An 18,223-nucleotide genomic window follows, 5' to 3' on the forward strand; every position below is an offset into this window, starting at 1 on the left:
TCATGATGTCTGTGTAAAAGACGGCTTCTTTGTCGGCCAATTATTTACTCTTAGCTTTAAAGCCTTTAGTAAACTGAAGTAAGCGGCTCCAACACACGCTCTCAATGCACTCACACACACATGGATCACTCACTCAATTAAACTTTACAAACTCATTCACAGGAGCATTGAGCCCGTGTGATGACACAGAACCGCAGTAATTTGACAAAAGCTGTCATTCTTTATGACAGGATTGTGACCTCTCTGAGCGCTCAGAGAGTGAAAAGGTCAATATCATCCAACTCACATAAACACACACACACACACACACCACTCTGTGACCCCCTTCCTCTAGGGAAGATTAAAGTGGGGTCCTGTATGGAGTGGCTCCGTGTCACTGAGCCAGTAACTGCAGCAACTGATAATTCTTGGAGCCAGCCATTCGGATGAAGGGTCAGCCTCTATTTTCTTTTTCTTCTCCCCCTCTAAAGTCAATCTCTCTTTCACATTTCACGTCTGTATCCAGTCTTTCTATAGATATCTGATACGTTCTATCCCTCTTTCACACATCTTATGGTTTGACCCCCTTCACCTCTCCTTCCTGTTTGAAAAGTTGCTGTACAGTTGATTCACACAGTATCATTGCAATTATTTTTCACCCTGTGCTTGTTAAAGGGCCACGAACAGCACAGCTAGATAGATTCACACCTTATGTCCTCCAATTTCCTCCACCAGAAAGTTAATGTTGCTCTTCTCTAGTCCTCGCTGCGGGGCTTCTTTTGTCGCTTTTCTACAAATGACATTTCAAAACCGGACTCAATTCTTAAGGAAGAGTGGCCATATATATATAAGAGTGCCAGCGTCTTTTTTTCAGTTTTGTGTTCCAGACAGCAAATAATTTTTCATTATCACGGCTGGAAGATAAGTTCCTATCCGCCTCAAAGATCTCTGCGCTGCATGTATGCATGGTAACATCAACGAGACGAAAAAATAACATCAGTAAGACAAAACAGCCATATTGTTTTGACAGTGTTTTCCAGCAACTAAACCATAAATACATATTTGAAAATCTAGAGTGCTAAAGGACTCAGTACCTCACTGAAGCTTGTTAAAATTGAAATAGCAGTGGACCTGGCAAGCTGTCATGTGTCACCCTCAGTTGTTTAATGATAGGTCTGTGCTCTGCAAAGTTGCATACATGGATTGTGAAAGCAGAGTAATAGCCCAGAGCAATTGTGCAAACTGCACAATATTTTTTTTAAATTGCCGTGTAGAATCACACTGGGTCAAGTTGCAAAGATAGGGTCCCCAACAACGAATAATGTAAACAGTGATAAGCTTAGTATCACTGTGGGATATTTGTGTTGAGGGACTAGCGGATCATATATTAAGTGTAAGTGCTGTTTGCATAAACTGTTATTTTTATATTTCCATGTCCCTGGAAAATATGGTAATAGGCCAAATTATTCCTCCAACCCAAATGTTAATCATAACCCTGAAGCATCTACCGCTCCGATTGATGTTATAACAATGACGGCCTTAATAGTAAGCCTTCTCCGTGACTGTTTACAAGCCTCTCTGGTATTTGGGGATTCCTTGATCCTTCCCTGCAGATGGGATATCAGAACATGACCGCCCCACAATTAAAAGTAGATAAGGAGCTCAGTGGAGAGGCTTCAGGTCAAGCTCAGATGCACGCGCCGAGGTCAGATAACCAAAGAGATCAGAGCTTATACTGGAGGTATTTCCTGTGGCACCAAAACAAAGGTCTAAAGAGTGGTGTTGTTGTTGTAGTAGTAGTAGTAATGGTAGTAGTGAAAGAAGCAGGGCAGAGATTAGTCCTGGTAGGCTCAGATCAGACAGATTGAGCGGGGGGCTGGGTGGTTTTACAGTCACTTAGGAGAACGACACACTTGGACGAGCTCCCTTCACTGGGCATTAAACACAATTAAGTGCAGGCACTGTGTCCCTCCCCACCTGGACTCTTAAACCACCTTGTGCTCCCCTCGCGAGCTTTAAGTCCACTCTATCTATCCGGCCTCTTAAACCTACTATTCCTCCCCTGCTTCCTCGAACCTGTCCTTGTCCTCTTCATAATCTGGCCTTCAGAAGACAGTCAACTGTGGTTCCATATATTAGCCGCTCTGCATAGGAACATGACCTTTACCAGCCTTTTTTCAATTGACGTTTTCAATCTCCCTTTTCTTAATCAGGAAAGCATAAAGCGCCTTGCAGCGAATACAGTTCCTTTTGAATTATTTAGACGCTAGATGATTGAAAGTCCAGCTACACCAGCAGCACCGCACCTCTGTCTCTCTCAGGAGTGGTCTCACTCAGACCACTCGTTCATTCCCGGTGATAAATCCAATGCAACTTTACTGTCATCTATATGTAAATAAACAAGTGTCCTTCGCTTAGAGTGTGCTGGATGGGCTCTGTTTTCAGCCCCCCCTCGCCTTCCACATTGACAGCAGCACTAAGACTGTGTTTATTAGAGCGCCGACTCCAATCTTTCACAACATCACACCCTGGGCAGCGCAGTCAATCAGTGTTGAAATTTGAGCACTCTCAAACCAGGCTTTTATCTATCCAATGTCATTCACACACACTCCTGATTCTTTCTTTCTGTGTCTTCACTTTTAATTGCATCTAGTCATTTCTTAGTCCTTAGGAGAGCAAGTGTTTCATTCATCCGCCTGAGTGTGCTCCTGTATACCTACTGAAGCACTCTCATCATGGGAGGTCAGCCCGAACAGAGTCCAACTTCGCTGCTCAAAGCTTACAGGTTCAATGAGAGTGACACTGCACTCATCTGACACTTAAAAGGGGGTTGCTTGAAGTCAGTTTATGTATCTACAGATCCTAAAGGACTCATTAGACCTGAGGCGTCTCTCAGCACCTCATAAGGCTTGCATTTGAAACCCCAACTTTTCTCTTACACATCATCACCTAACATCTCTGAGAGCCACTTAGGAGTTTGGTGAACTTGTAATGGGCTTTAAGTCACTTTGTTTGCCTGCGGTGCGACATTGCTGATCAACAGACTTGTGCCATTAATCAGACTGAGGCCACTCTTGTTTGTTGTGAAAGTGCTGCAGCACATTTCCCGGTTTATTAACCGTTTTTTATCACTTGAACATTGTCAGATCGAGAAAATTAGCCCTGTGTGTGGTGGATTAATTAATGTATTCTAAAAGGGAAAAAGGAAACAGATTCATCCTTAACTGATATATGATGATGACTGTGTGTGTCACTGAATGTGTGTGTTTGTTTGCATGCACAGCAGGTTTGTTGTACATATTGCAAACAGGCATTAAAGTGTTCTAGAGCAGCGGTGCGAAGATGAGCAAGGAAGAGGGGAGCGGTGTGAACGGTGCGATGATTTACCATGGTGCTATTCCATATCTTACCTCATTTTTGATTTTTTTTTTGATTTTTTTTTATCATAGCAAGATTACCTTGGGTATTTCATTCTATTAATTGCAGGCAAAAATGACACCACTTACCTCCTAGCCTATATTTCACAGAGTGGTGGGCATGCTGTATGGCTCTTCTCTCTGACTAATAGAGCAACACATCAGCAGGTGGGACACTTCGCCAATCAAAGCCTTCCATAAACACTTTCTTGCATTAATGGACTGACATTGCAGACCTCACACACATCAGCAGGGCCTGGCAGGGTGACAGAGGGGAATTAGGGAATTGCTCCCTCTAGGTGAAGTTCAAGTATACTGCAGGTAGTTTTGGAACGCTTGGAAGTTTGCATTTTAGAAGGTGGCAGTAATTACATCTCTGTATGTTCTGGATTTAACGTAATCAGCTCAAATGTGCAAAACCAGCACGGCCCAAGTCCAATTTTTGCTCTAATCTCTTGCAGAGCTGTTATTGGCTTATCATCATTTTAATTGGGGTAAGCCCTCTTGTTTTTTGAGCAGTGTTTGGTAATGGATGACTGTGTCGGCATTTTCCCGGGCAGCCAGAGGAAAATTGAGCCTGTTGCAGTGGGCCTTTTGAGCTGGGATTTGTGTTCATTTAGAGCTAACCTTACTATATAGATTACTGTATTGTTCACAAGGTCTGTCATTATCAGCAAAACCTGCCACAGGAGAGCTGAAAATGAACTTGGTTGTTAATAATTTATATATCTATCCCTGAAAAGTGACACAAAAATCACAAGAAAATGTCAAGACCCTCTCTTAAAAGGCCTTTATTGTCATGGCATAGTCATCTTCTTCTTTATTTTATAAAGGACAACACACATTAATTAACATTTCTGTAAATGTGCCAGTGTTAGCCTGTCGGCAAATTTTCAACTGTAGTCCTTTGGTCAGATGTTTTTAGACCAGAGCAACAGGAAACAGCAACACATCAACAGTATCCACATTCAGTTCAGGAAGCCATGCAAGCATCAAAACACAGCCATGCAACACAGACTCGAGCCATCTTCTTGCACCGTTCAACCATGCAAAGCATGTTAGACCTAAAAACCAAATCTGACGCGTTTCGGCATCAATCCTTCGTCAGGGAGTCAAAAAGATCTGATGTTATCTGTAGTTTGTTTTCTAACCTTGTCGCCTGTCTTCTCTCTTGCCTTGCAGTTATGTGGCTGTGGGCTGCTCGGTGTGGGCATCTGGCTCTCTGTGTCGCAGGGCAGCTTCGCCACCTTCTCGCCCTCATTCCCCTCACTGTCGGCTGCCAACATGGTCATCGCCATCGGCGCCATCGTCATGGTAACGGGCTTTCTCGGTTGCCTGGGTGCCATCAAGGAGAACAAGTGCCTGCTTCTGAGCGTGAGTTCAATCTGCATACCTACGCAATGCCCCATTTGAATAAAACACACATAGACGAGTGTCTAAGCATACATTCTCACACTGCAACTCCTCTCTCACTCTTTTTCTCCTCCTTTGAATATTCTCACATTCCCTCATTTTTCACCAATGCAAATATTGACAGAAATGTCTTGTGAAGACAGCTTCTAACATTTGTGTCCATACACCCACACAAACATACTGGTCACAGGCCAGCGAGAACTCCGCAGCGTATCTGTATTTGTCTTCCAGCGGAGGTAGACGACTGACAGGAAGAGTTCAGTCTGCATTGTGTCAAACCTCAGGGGCATTCATGTCATTTCCATGGCTTTGGTCACCTCCCAGAAAAAGAAAATCTGTCAGCCAAGAGTTCTTTTGTATCACCAACATGGTAGAATTACTGTATGTACATGGCACAGTAAAAGCACTTGATATTTTTGAGAATGTTCTATTATTCTACAGTATAAGACTCCTCTGACTCGACGAGCACGGTTTGCCCAAAGTTGTACCAGTGTTTTATCTTAAGCACAAGTTAATTACTAAAGTTCACCCAGTGGAATGAGGTTTGCGTCGATCCGCTGCAAAAAAAAGAAAGAAAAGAAATGTTCATGTATAGAAACTTTAAATGAGAAGTGGAGTTGGGGCTCTGGGTACTTAACATCACAAACAGCTCAATCCCTTGAAGCTCTTGCATCACTCAGAAGTCCCACCAAAGCCTCAGTGTACGACATGGCTTCCTTCACCTGTCTAACAACTGTGAAGCGGAGAGAGGAAGAGAGTGGCATGCAGGGAGGGGGGGTGAGAAAGACGGCTGGATTAAGAAAAAAGAACGACTTAATGGAAAATCGAGAAGTTCTGATGTCTCTCATTAAGTTTCTGGCCACATCTGTGTGTGGCAGCGTTTCATATTTGGCTCAGCACAACCAGGAATGTGGGGGGGGGGGATGCAGGACGTGGAAACATCAGAGTGGGTTTAGATCTCCCGCAGCAAACAGGTCTGAGCGTCTACCTTGACATATTATCTCTGAAGTTACTTTGTGGACAACTCTCTCTGGATTAGCAATATTCAAAGCCTAGACAGCCTTTGCAGTACATTTTCAGTCTCTCTTTTTTGCTGCCAAGTAAATGTTTACTGAGACAAATTTGAAGAAAAGAGAAAAACATGACAAAGTGAAAGAGAAGACACTATAATATCCGGCTGAAATGTCAACTCTTTAAAACCTTGAAGGTGTGAATTGCTAGCAAATGAGAACATACGCCCTCAAAGCTGTTTGTGCATGTGAATACATACACACACATTCTCACACGTTGCAATCAGAGCAGTACAGAAGTTGAACTCCCAGCACCAGGAAAATGTGACAAACCAACTATGAAGGCACAACAGTGATACGCTAAACTGGCAACCCAAATACTCAACCAGCAACAAAATGTCGTTACTATTTCATTTGGGCCTTGACACAAATAATGGCCTACCCCCTTCCTCTCAAATGAGTTTGGAATTAATGGGGTCTTCTGGAATCTAGGTTTGCGTGCCTCCTCCCATGCTGTGCAGAAGAGCTTGGTAAATATTGAGCTGAAGGGGAGTCAAGTAGAGAGAGTAGTAGATGAAATACCAGGCTGTGTTGGAAATGAATCTAGGGAGGTATTAAACCTTCTTTCCCTCTTCACACGTTCATAAGCGCTCTAGCACTTAGTTTCTCCTTTTTTCTCTCCCTATATCTCTCCCACATCCTCCTTTATCTCTTTTTGACTCTTTCCTTATCTTATTTGAGTGTTTTTGAATGTGTGTTGCTTGGTTTAATTATTGAGAAATCCCTGTTGCTGCATGTGTATTCCGCTCACAAACTGAGATCTACTGTAACCTTCAACATGTTGCCAAATATACTTATTTGCTTTCTTATTGAGAGTTAGATGAGAAGAGATCGATACCACAATCATGTCTGTATGCTAAATGTGAAGCTACCGCCAACATTCACTTAGCTTAGCTTAGCACAAACAATGGAAATAGGGGGGAAACAGTCAGCCTGGCTCTTTCCAAAGGAAACAAAATCTGCCTACAAGCCCCTCTAAAGCGCACTAATTAACACGTTATAGCTTGTTTGTGCTGGGCTATTTCTCATCTGGGCGAAGTAACACCCTGTGGTTTTGTTGTCATGGTCAGTTAGGCTGCCAGGCAACCAGCAGAGACTCCAGTCCAGCACATTACCCCCCATAAAAATAAATTACCTTTTTACACTTTGTACAGATTAAACAGACAAGATGTAACGTGTTAATTAGTGAGCTTTAGAGGTGCTGGAAGGCAGATTTTGTTACATTCTGACAGAGCCAGGCTAGCTGCCTCCCTCCGTTTCAAGTCTTAATGCTAAGCTAAGCTAAGCTAACAGGCTGCTGACTGTAGTTGCGTATTTACCGTACAGACATGAAAGTCTTCTTTCCACCTAACTCTCGGCAAGAGAGCAAAAAGCATATTTCACAAAAAAAATGTAATTGTTTCTAATAAAGTTCCTTCAGCCTGAATTGACTGATCATGTTTCCAAGCATAGATATAGAAGGAATGGCACACTCACCCGTTGCATTTTTATTACATAATTAAAAGTACTACAAATCACAAATGCAAAGCTTATTGAAAAATGTATAAAAACTGTCATGTACAGTATGTAATCTAGAGTCATGTAATGGCTGGTTTTCCATCACATCCTGTAGCAGTCAGAGACACAAATGACTGCAATAGAGTCAACAGATTCAGATTCAACATGTTTTCATCGGCATGACAAGGTAGATTAACAATACTGTCAACGCAATTGTTAAAACAAGGCTCTCCCCCCTCTCTCTGACAGTTCTTCATTGTCCTGCTGATAATTCTCCTGGCAGAGCTGATATTGCTCATCCTGTTCTTTGTGTACTCAGATAAGGTAAGTTAATTTCATTTTCCATGTTATACCTGATTGTTAAGTCATCTGTTCCAGTAACTCTGTAACATTTTCTCAATGCAATCTAACACTTCACCACTTGTCTATAGTGTGTTACACAATGCCACGGCTGTCAGGCATACATCACAGTTTGAACAGCCTAGGGAAGTTAATGTCTTAAAACTTTTACACACAACTGCACAAAGCAATAAAAGGTGTTAGGCGATAAACATATCGTTCTCCAGTTGCTTCCGGGTATCTTTTTTTATTTGGATCGTTTCTCAGGCAGGAGGTTGAATATCTTCATTCAGCCATTTACCCAGCAGTCAAAGGTTAGGCCACAAAATGCAGCCCATTCCCCACCATTTGGCTCCTTGCAATTGGCCCCAAGCACATTTCCCATGACCCCCACATGGGCTCAAGTCGGGCGTATGTCTGCATGTCGACAACAGATGACCATATGTAAAGCTCCGGAGATTATTTACATCCAGACAGACATGTTCAATCAAACTGCCTCACAAATGTTTCATTCTGAACATGACAAATGTCTTGTGCGTGAAAAGCAATGAAGACTTCTCTCTGTTTTCAAGGACACAACTTTGATAGATCCTTCTATTTATATATTCTGAGTCTCTATGTCGCCTGGCCCCCGGGGTGTCGGCTAATTCTCCTTCTTTGTTCTGAGGTTATTGCTCAAACTTAGTCTCTCAGGCAGATAAAGGAATTAATTTAACAGCCAATTCATTCTCAGATTTGGATCAGGTCTCGAAGGCACACCCTGTCAGGAGTAAATATGTCTGTTGCCTTATCTCCAAAATATTACCGGCTTAACTTTGAAAAAAACCCTCCAAACCCTGATCCCCCCCGCTGGAATTTAAATAGAGAGACTCTTGACTTCACAGCAGCGCCTTCCCATCACCTGTGAAGTCGGGAAAAGATAGCCAAGCAGGGCTGAGGATTTCTTAAATGTGAAATGATATGAGTCTGCATTAGTAAGGGATCAGGCATTAGTCTGGGAGAACTTTCTCATTCACACCAGTTCCAGTGAAGAGCAGCCATATTTCTCCCATCTTGCCAAATTACAGTGTGTTTATCCTGGCTTAGACCTAATGGGATGTGAGACCACAATAATGCTGATCGCTACCCAATGTATTTCCTTTGATTAGTTTTCAAATGTCATTGGAAAGCAAAGTCATTACTTCAAATGATATCCTTATTATAGGTGGCATTTCCAGACTGCAGATGTCCTGCAAATTTAAAGAAATTGTGTGCCGCTGGTCCTCAGCCTTATATGTTAAGAATGTTAGGATTGGATGGACAATCGCAGTCTATCTCACACGGCCTTCAGACATCGCTCTGGTTTTCTCTCTCCTCTTGACTTGCCTCTCTCCAGTGAGATCCCGTATGCTGTGTGAGGCTCTCCTCATCCTCTGCTACAGGCTGTGATCAGAGGAATCACTAATTCACTTCTTCTATTTCATCTCCTAATCACAAGGCATTTATTAACAAGTCTGGAAGACATACAGTAGTTGGCTGCGTTTGAGTGTGTATCCGCAGAGGCCCGCAAAACAGATATTTTAGTCTTTCAAATAAGTCATCTTTAAGTCATGAGTGACGCCTCTGCAAACTGTGATCCTTCCGGGTGACAAGCTGTCGACGAGATGCGGGGAAGAAATGAACATATATATCTGGTTTTGCTTGAGGAACAAATTTTTCTTCACTGCTTTCATTTAGTCATCAAGTCTCCCCCCCCCCCCCCCCCTTATTTCTGCATTTCCACCAGTTTAGTTTTTCTCAATGGAGAATTTCTCTCTCTTCTTTCTCACCCCAGCAGTCTCGCCTCCAGGTATAGCTTATATGTAGGTACCCCCTCTTTTCCTTCAAAGCCTGGTGGTGTTAAGCTCTCTGATTAAATGCCATGTAGAGGCTGTGGTATAATAAAGGCTGGCCCTGCAGTTAGCAACCAGCTGACTACAGCAGATGGCTGGGCCACAAACCAGATTACAGCCATCCGTCTTTAACGCTGTGACCTCATTGTGCCTCAGTCGACCCAGCATGCCGAGCCGAACAGCAGTGAAGGTTTACTAGCTCCGAATGAGGAAGCAGAACCTGGCAAGCAGAGAAGCACCAAAGCATGTGCATGGGTGTGTAGGGAGAAGGGGGAAATCCAGAAGGGGACGGATATAAATCTAACTAACAAGCAAGGAATCTCTGTCTGTGTGTGTGTGTGTGTGTGTGTGTGTGTGTGTGTGTGTGTGTGTGTGTGTGTCATTCACATATCTTGAGAACCAGACTGATCTTATGAAATGGTGTATGTATGACACGCCAATTCGTAAGTCATTATTGGCGTGTGTTATAAAGACGCATACTCCCTTTTTAGTGTGTTTATCAACGCCGTTTTGCCTCCATTGACTAACATTACCTTGCGATTGCGTGTGAATTTACGCCGAAGTGAGTAGTATGAAGAGCGAAAATCCACATAGGGAGGTTGGTCGGGGTGGTGGACGGGTAAAACACAGGACTTTCACCCAGTCCCGCGTGTCACGTTTCATCATCGCTTTCTTCTTTTCCTAAACCCAACCCCTGTGTGACGTTTTCTAAACTCAACCGTCGCTTTCTTCTCGCGATAACACGCCACATGGCGTGTATGTTTACATCCGCTGTATACAGCGTAGACATCCACGCGGATAGCTCAAAATGCGTACAGATAACACGCCACTTGGCTATGTTTACGTGAAGTCATGATGCCGTGTTGTGAGAACCGTTTATACAGCTCGCTCGCCGTCACTCGCAACAGTACATTCAAGAACAGATGAAAAAGAGAGAGACCAGAGATGTTACACTGTAGCAAACTCAAACATTTCAAGCATCAACGATGTAACATTCAGACTGAATGCTTTTGTCCCTGGAAATAGCCTTGTCCCAAATAGCTTGCTGACAGCAAGTGACGTGTATACATTTGCCATGACCTGCCATGACCCTGCCTAAGTCATGGCAGGTGTATTGCTCAGGACCCGAGGTGACGAGTGTGATGTTGTTTGCAGAGCGGTTCTCCAGAAAGCGAAGCATGGAGGAGGATGTCTTGTTTTTTGTATTGTATACACAAGAATGTAGAATCACGTGATATAAACTGGGTTTTATTCGCTCAAACCTGGAGCAACATGTGAATTGTGTCTCGGCTCATCGTTTACTCCAATTACACACACTGAGCATGCGCAGCTATCAAATCATGACGTGCATCAATTGGCCAACAGAAAAATCTCATATAAGTAATGCTTGTAACTTAAATCATGTATTATATTTGATGTGAATATTACAGAGGATGGAAGGTTAATCACATAAAAGACTAGTTCAGAGAGCAGGGAAGGCTATGTCACATCCATGATTTATCTTACTAACAACCCAACAAATCAGCACACACATCTAGTCATGTGTTGCATTAGTTTACAGGCAGAATTATGTTCAATCCCTGGCCATGCTCCATTTTTCTTCCAGGCCAATTACAGAGAAGTAGTGGGGGTCTTCCCCTCGCTCTGACCAGTGCTCTGGCCTCAGGCTACCTGACACAGGCTTGCAGAGCAACTAAGGAAATTAAGTATCCCTTTTAATGATGTGTTGTTGGGGACCTCTGGCTGTGATGCTGTTTCTCTCCACATCATTTATAACACTTTCCAGGCAGTTAGCTAATACATTTGTCCAGAGCTGAGCAATGAGAGCAACAGGAAAATATTGTCAGCTTCAGTTCTTAGGGTCCTCAAAGGAGTGACAATTAGAGCCAGTTTGTTGTGAAGATATATACGTGACTCAGAAATGATTGTGGAACAGAGTTTAGGAGTACTGAACACCTCAGGGAGAGGTACCTAAGAGTGAACGTAACACATCACATGTGAAAAAGGAAGATGTTGTGCGTTCTCATGAGTTTATCCTTCAAAAGTGTACAGCTGATAATGGAAGATTTTGTGTGTGTGTGTGTGTGTGTGTGTGTGTGTGTGTGTGTGTGTGTGTGTCTGTGTGTGTGTGTGTGTGTGTGTGTGTGTGTGTGTGTGTGTGTGAGTGTGACTGTCACTTTGGTGTTTGGGTATGAGGTAGCACTCCTTCAATACTGTTGTTCAGCTGACTGGAAATAAGCCAACAGAGTCTCTGTGATTGACAATACAGAAAAATACCTGCTTTCTTTCACTTGAAGAAGCAGTAAAATAAGTGACAAATTGTTCTGAAATGTGTAGCTGTTTAAGACGTTTAAAGACTGAAGACGAGATGAGAAGGATTAGAACAGGGAATAGAAATTTAAAGAATAGTGGAAATTTGGCTAGTCGAGAGTCCTTTCTTATACAGTAAAGACTCTCAGAATTGGTGTCCATTTCCAGTTGTAACAGTGGCATGATTCTAACGCCTGTTTTAGTGTGAAATTCCAAGTCCACTTTTTTCCCACTATTTTCTACCTTATTTACACTTGTACTCATCGTCAAAACTTACCTCGACCATAACCAAAATAAGTTGATGATACAAATAAGCCATCATTTTTTATCCTCTTTCCATGTGATTTCACATGAACCATTATGGTTTTCCACAGTGCAGATAGTTCATATGTTGTGTTATGTGTATATGTCAAACATCTTCCCGGGTATTCTAAAGTGTAAAGGAAGGATTGTTTTAAGTGGCTATAATCAGTATTTTTATTTTAACAATGGGTGACATGACCACTTGTATGTGAAAGGGGTTGCCCATATTGACAAACCCACAGAGAATTATCACCCGAGTCTGAAGTTCCCCTCACGTTCACTCCACAGCAAGCAGCTGTTTTAGCAAAAAGAGCTCTAAAAACCCACTTTACACCACCTTCTAGCACCAAACAGCACACAGGCAAAGTAGGCGACTAGCTGGTAAACATAGTTGGAGCATTTAGCAACCTAAAAAACAGATATTTCTCTCAGGAGTTGGTGGAGACCAACCAACCAGAACTAAAAGGAGCGTGAATATTGGACTTGTGCCAGAAATGTGAATCCAAATGATTGATAATGTTGCTCCTTGTCTGCTGGAGGTTTAAATATGCTCACACTTTAGTCATTGTCACGTTAGTGATAACCCGCTGCCCCAAGTGACAAAACAACAACAGGTATTACAGGTTTAAATGAAGACATTTTTCAGTGTTATTTTTTATTTTTTTTCAAGTTAATGCTAAGAAAAGAATCACTTTCTTTTCTTTGACTTGTCCCTTGGCCCTCCCTCAGTTATGTATGGCAGGTTCATGTGTAGCTCCAAGCTCTGTTCTCCTGTCAGCATGCACAGAAGGTGCAAGAAACTTAATCTGGCTATATTTTCATATACTGAATTTACATTTGTCTCATTTCACAGACGGGCTGTGTTTTCATTTAGTTGGCTTCATTCTCCGAGTGGTAATATGTTTACTAACCCTCCTGCATAGTCTGTTGCTATTCTTTTTCTTTAGTGAAATTGTACTATGGAGAGACTGTGAATCATTTTTGAATTAAACACTCTAACATCGTTTGAAGATAGTAATCTCGCAAAGTGATAAATTGCAGTTGGGTTAGGTGAATAAAACTCACACATTACACTAATTGCTCTTTTATCAACCATTACCCCACCTACTGTAAACAAGCAATACTTTCTGGTGTTTTGTGAGGAGCTCAACCTGCCTTCGTCCTTGGAGGCAAAACTATTGAGAGAGAAATACTCTCAACACTGGGGGGGCAATAACATATCTATACACTTGTTATTCCTTGGCAGAATTTGTCACCTACATGGCACAGACTTTGCTGTCTGAACATGAAAATTGGATTCGAAAGTGCAGTTTCAACATTGAAACACTAACAAAAAGATCAGATCTTTCACACTTAAAAAAAAAAGAAAAAGGGAGCAGTCAGCTCAGTCATGGCTATGCACTCTGGTAATGAGTAAGCAGTGTAGCTCCATGTCTGCACGGTGACAGGTCCCAGTGTACCTGGTCCCCTAGGTGTTTATATGTCAACAGATCTGGGGCCTGACAATCGGGGAGTCCTTGCATGGGAATAATTAATGTCTCTTTGCCTCCAGGATAAAACTCCCCAAAAAAAAAACATGCTTGTGAGAGTTTGGTAAAATTGAAAAATAGTATTGTTTAAAGCAAAGATCTTCCACAAGGGGTCTGGGGCCCCTAGGGGTTCCTCAGAGTTACTGCAGGGGGGGCCACAAAATTATTGTTACTTTTTTTTTTTTTTTATTAAGATAATACAAATATTAATATATATTAAAATATTAAGTATTTTCAAAAACTAAAATGTCTTAACATGAATCCAACATTTTATTAGCAAATATAAATCTGCCTCTTTGTGAAAACAAACAACACATTAATGTTAGGCTTACTGGCCTAATAGGTAAGATAGTCACTAAGGTAGCCATCCACAGATACAGTTAACTCTAAGGATTCACTGTGCCACATGTATTTTTAACAATAAAACATGATTTTCTAAAATCATGCCAACAAATGTTTTAATAGCTTAGTATTCTATGCTCTAAAAAGGTATGTATAAAGGCTTTAGGCCGCCCACACGTTATTGTAGGCCGTGTTTAATATTCAACTTAATTTTATATATGTAGTAGTACTTACTGTACCATGTGGACATATCAGTACTGTCTGACTTTATTGTATTATTGCAGCATCTTAAGTGACAGCCACAGGATGTTAAGACAATCCACCACCCACTCTCTGTTCTCTGCTTCTGTGCACAGTGACAGAAAATACACACCAATTTGGACAGAAAGCCCAATCCTTCGCCCTGTCAACCTGTATATCTGCACGTCTCCCTACGTTTTCTCGCTTTCTGTGACTCTTGTGTGTTCATTCCGCTGGCTGAGCTGAAGCTTTCAGATTTCTGAGATGAATGTTCTGGCCTGTATTGCTGAGTGTGGACTTGGTCAACCCAGAGGAAACCCCAAGCGTATCTATGTAATGAGAAGTATGAGCTGTGTGTCATGGTTTTGTCAATGTGCCACATCTGAGGAATTGCACTGATGCCCCGTGGCAACTTTCAGAGAAATGTTAGATGTTGCCAAAGGATGGTGTTGGACTGTTGTCTGTTGTGAACAATTTCCAGTACAAGCAACATGAGCTTCAGTCAAGAAGTTAGTTTTCCTCATCAGAAGAAAATAGGCTAATACAACAAAGAATGTGTTTGTATCTGCTCCTTTTGCAAGGAGAAAATGGGTCAGAGTGTTGCATGATCAAATCCATGTTTGTTCTGCAGTCATTTGTCTGCCTCTCGTTAGAGGTAAATCTAGATCATTACGTTTCATTTTCAGGCTGTAACAAAGACTTCCACACATGAAACGGAAGATACTGTATGCAAAGACTTATTGGCGACTCAGAAGATGATTTTTATTGTAGTAGTGGGCTCCCCCCTGCTCTCTAGTGACTGTGTTAGCGTGAGGAGTCAGTAATGAGCGAGCAGCAGCATCACATATAGCCTAGATGGAGAGGAGAAGATAGAGGATAGAAACAAAGTATGAGGCAGAGATTGATTATGCTGCTCTTCCTCTCATTTTCCTGCACAAGGACAGATATGGTAGGGCCTGCAGCCCGAGGTGCAATACACAGATACGCTGCTCTGCATCAGCAAAGTTACTGAGCGAGAAAGAACAATGTGATTTAAAATGATACTAATCTTATTTTAAAGGTTTTAGAGGATGTTTGAAATGGGTTTTGCATGATTAATGATTGCTAAAGCATTTTATTGCCAGGGAAACTTTAATTGCTCGGTAAGAAATCTGTTTGACTTTTATGTTTGATTCAGCAAATACTGTTCTTCTGCCTTTCAGCCTTATACAGTCAATGCTTTCAGCCCAGGAAACAGTAGGGTTTGATGGTTTTTCTTCCCACCATAAATTGCTGAGCCACTTATTCTATAGATGAATCCAATTTTGTCTATGATCAAAGGAAGATTTGTTCTGTCTCTCATATGCAGTGCAGTATACGACTACAGGTCTCTGCTGAGCTACACAGGTAAATAATCAAGCAACATTAAAATGGAATTTATTCTATTCTATTTATTATTTTTTACTAAGGGGTTTACTAAGCAGCCTCCAAACAATGTCTAGCTGAACACCAGTCCTCTCTGGCTGAAAGCATCTCTTGTTGTGTGCAAATTTTCTTTTTCTCCCCGGGCACAGTCTGAGGGCGTAAGCTTTAACTAAAAGCGAAGTGCGTTCCTTTTGTTGTGATATAACTTGTACTGTCAGTGAAGATGTACAGCATGGTTCTGACAGTGCATGTCATTTTCCAGTAATAATTACTCCATATCTGAAGCGCCTCTCAATCTGTCCTGGCAGTTAGCAAATCCCCACGGGCAAAGCGAACTGCAGGAGAACTGCAGCTCTGATTTTGTATCTCATTAACACATCCAATGAGGTATTAATCTCCATCAGACATGGCACGACCCTGAGCATATTGTTGGGGTTCAGTCAAGAGGAAAATGATGTGCTCGCTCTGCTGAAGGGCATGTTGAAGCTGTGCATGTGTGTGTCAAATGTCCAAGTTGCTGTAGCAGGGTTATTTTTAGATGGCAAGAAAAAAACAGTAACCTGGTTCGTTGGTATCCACTGGTATTTTTGATCTTTACACTCTAGTAAATTTTGCGTAGTAACCGTCAGCTATCTTCACTTTTCACGATGATTAGTCAGTTTCCAAAAAAGTAATCCACGATCAATAATACACAATCTGCGAAAAACACTAAAAAGCAACTCACTGCCACCATGATGGTACATTTATGTGAAAAAGACATCGACAATGAATGCACCCTCCTTACAAACACTCAATCTTCAACTTTATAAAGACTATAATTAACCAACCCTTTAGACAAAAAGTGTCTAAACAAGGCTGCTGTTTTCTTTTCCCTCTCCAGGTGAGTGAGAATGCCAAGCAGGATCTCAAGGATGGGCTGGCTCTCTACAACTCAGAAAACAACATAGGCCTGCGAAATGCCTGGAACATCATCCAGGCAGAGGTAGGCAGACCTCACACAGAAACATTAGCAATGAATGTTCACTCACTATAAGTGATACATAAATGCAAAGTTTTACTGAAATATTCCAGCTGTATTTCCTGGCTTGGCTGTGGCTTTAATGCAACATTAAAATTCAAAACTAGCTGTTGAAGAACACTTCATTCCATTACTGCAGTCCTCTAAAGAAAAGGGACTAATTACAATACTTGTTACATTAAAGTTAGTTTGAGGTCTCCCTGGACTGACAGGAAGCTTTAACTAATATATGTTTAATAATTGTGTGTGTGTGTGTGTGTGTGTGTGTTGCATTCACAGTGGAAGTGCTGCGGCGTGATAGCATACACCGACTGGCATGACGCCCTGAAGGAGAAGGTGGTACCTGACCGCTGCTGTCAGGAGCATTACCAGAACTGTGGCCAGAACTCCACAAACATGTTCTGGAACAGGGTGAGTTCACCTTGGCTCGAATGTAAATGCAAACATGTTTTTTGTATACGTACACTGTATGATATAACTATGGAAGGATTAAGTGGCCTACTGGGCTCAGGGACCGAGCCAGTCACAGGGCCCAGTTAAACACACTACAAAGACAAGCTGACTACAAAGATAAGCAAAATGACTATAAAGAGAATTAAAGCAAGCACAAAGACACAAAATGACCACTAAGAGACGAAAAACAACCACAGTTGTTTATAGTTGTTTTCTCTCTCTCTCTCTCTCTCTCTCTCTCTCTCTCTCTCTCTCTCTCTCTCTCTCTCTCTCTCTCTCTCTCTCTCTCTCTCTACAAATCATAATTGTTATTATATTATTTGAACTTTTAGGTCCATTTGGTTTAAATAGTTTTTTCCACAACCCTGCGTATTTAAAGTAGCTTTAAAGTTTCTGTCTTATTGCTGAATTCTAATCACGCTTTACGACCACAATTTGTTTCCATTATGCATGAGACAACAGCCCCTTTTTCTCAAAAAGCTTGCAGCACAATGTTCACCAATCTCCCCCCATTACAAGTCTAATCTGCTATTGGTCTGGCATGTGCTTTGTTAGCAGGTCCAAAGTAGGGGATTAAAAGCTGTAATATAATTGCCAAAATGTGAATAGGCAGACATTGAGCTGGCCCATTGGGAGAGCACAGCACTCAAAGCTTGTGTGTAATCCTGCCCAGAGGAGACGGCCACACACTATATAGTTAAGTGTAACATGCTGCCTCAGCACCCATACTCAAGAATGGGCACCACTTTGCAGCTGAAACCACCATAAGTCCCTCACCCTGCCTCCCCTGCCAGGGAGTGACCTGTGAATGAACCCAGGTGGGAATACATTTAAGAGTAAGTGCACACGTCTGTCCATATGGCCCATAAGTCTGCATACAAAAGTCATCGCTCATGGGTTATTCACTTGTTTTAACACCTCACCTGGTAGTTCAATCATCCGAGGGTATATCTTATATGTAACAGATGCATTTGTGGAACAGCGTGAACTGGATGGTTGGGTTTTCCTAGGTGACTTAACAGGCTGCAATTGGAGGGAC

At 42.0% G+C, this 18,223-nt stretch overlaps 1 protein-coding gene across 5 annotated transcripts in view; it reads left to right on the forward strand.

The window, feature by feature from the left end:
* Positions 1 to 18,223, forward strand: part of tspan9a (tetraspanin 9a) — a 177,632-nt gene that overhangs the window by 152,743 nt on the left and 6,666 nt on the right. For all 5 annotated transcript variants that reach the window (XM_036003784.1, XM_031282788.1, XM_031282787.2 and 2 more), the window contains 4 exons: positions 4,578 to 4,769; positions 7,625 to 7,699; positions 16,594 to 16,695; positions 17,011 to 17,142. In XM_036003784.1, coding sequence (XP_035859677.1) covers positions 4,578 to 4,769; positions 7,625 to 7,699; positions 16,594 to 16,695; positions 17,011 to 17,142 — 501 coding nt within the window. The remainder of the gene's footprint in view (positions 1 to 4,577; positions 4,770 to 7,624; positions 7,700 to 16,593; positions 16,696 to 17,010; positions 17,143 to 18,223) is intronic.

Source organism: Sander lucioperca, chromosome 7 (genome assembly GCF_008315115.2).
Source record: "Sander lucioperca isolate FBNREF2018 chromosome 7, SLUC_FBN_1.2, whole genome shotgun sequence".
Lineage (NCBI taxonomy): Eukaryota > Metazoa > Chordata > Actinopteri > Perciformes > Percidae > Sander > Sander lucioperca.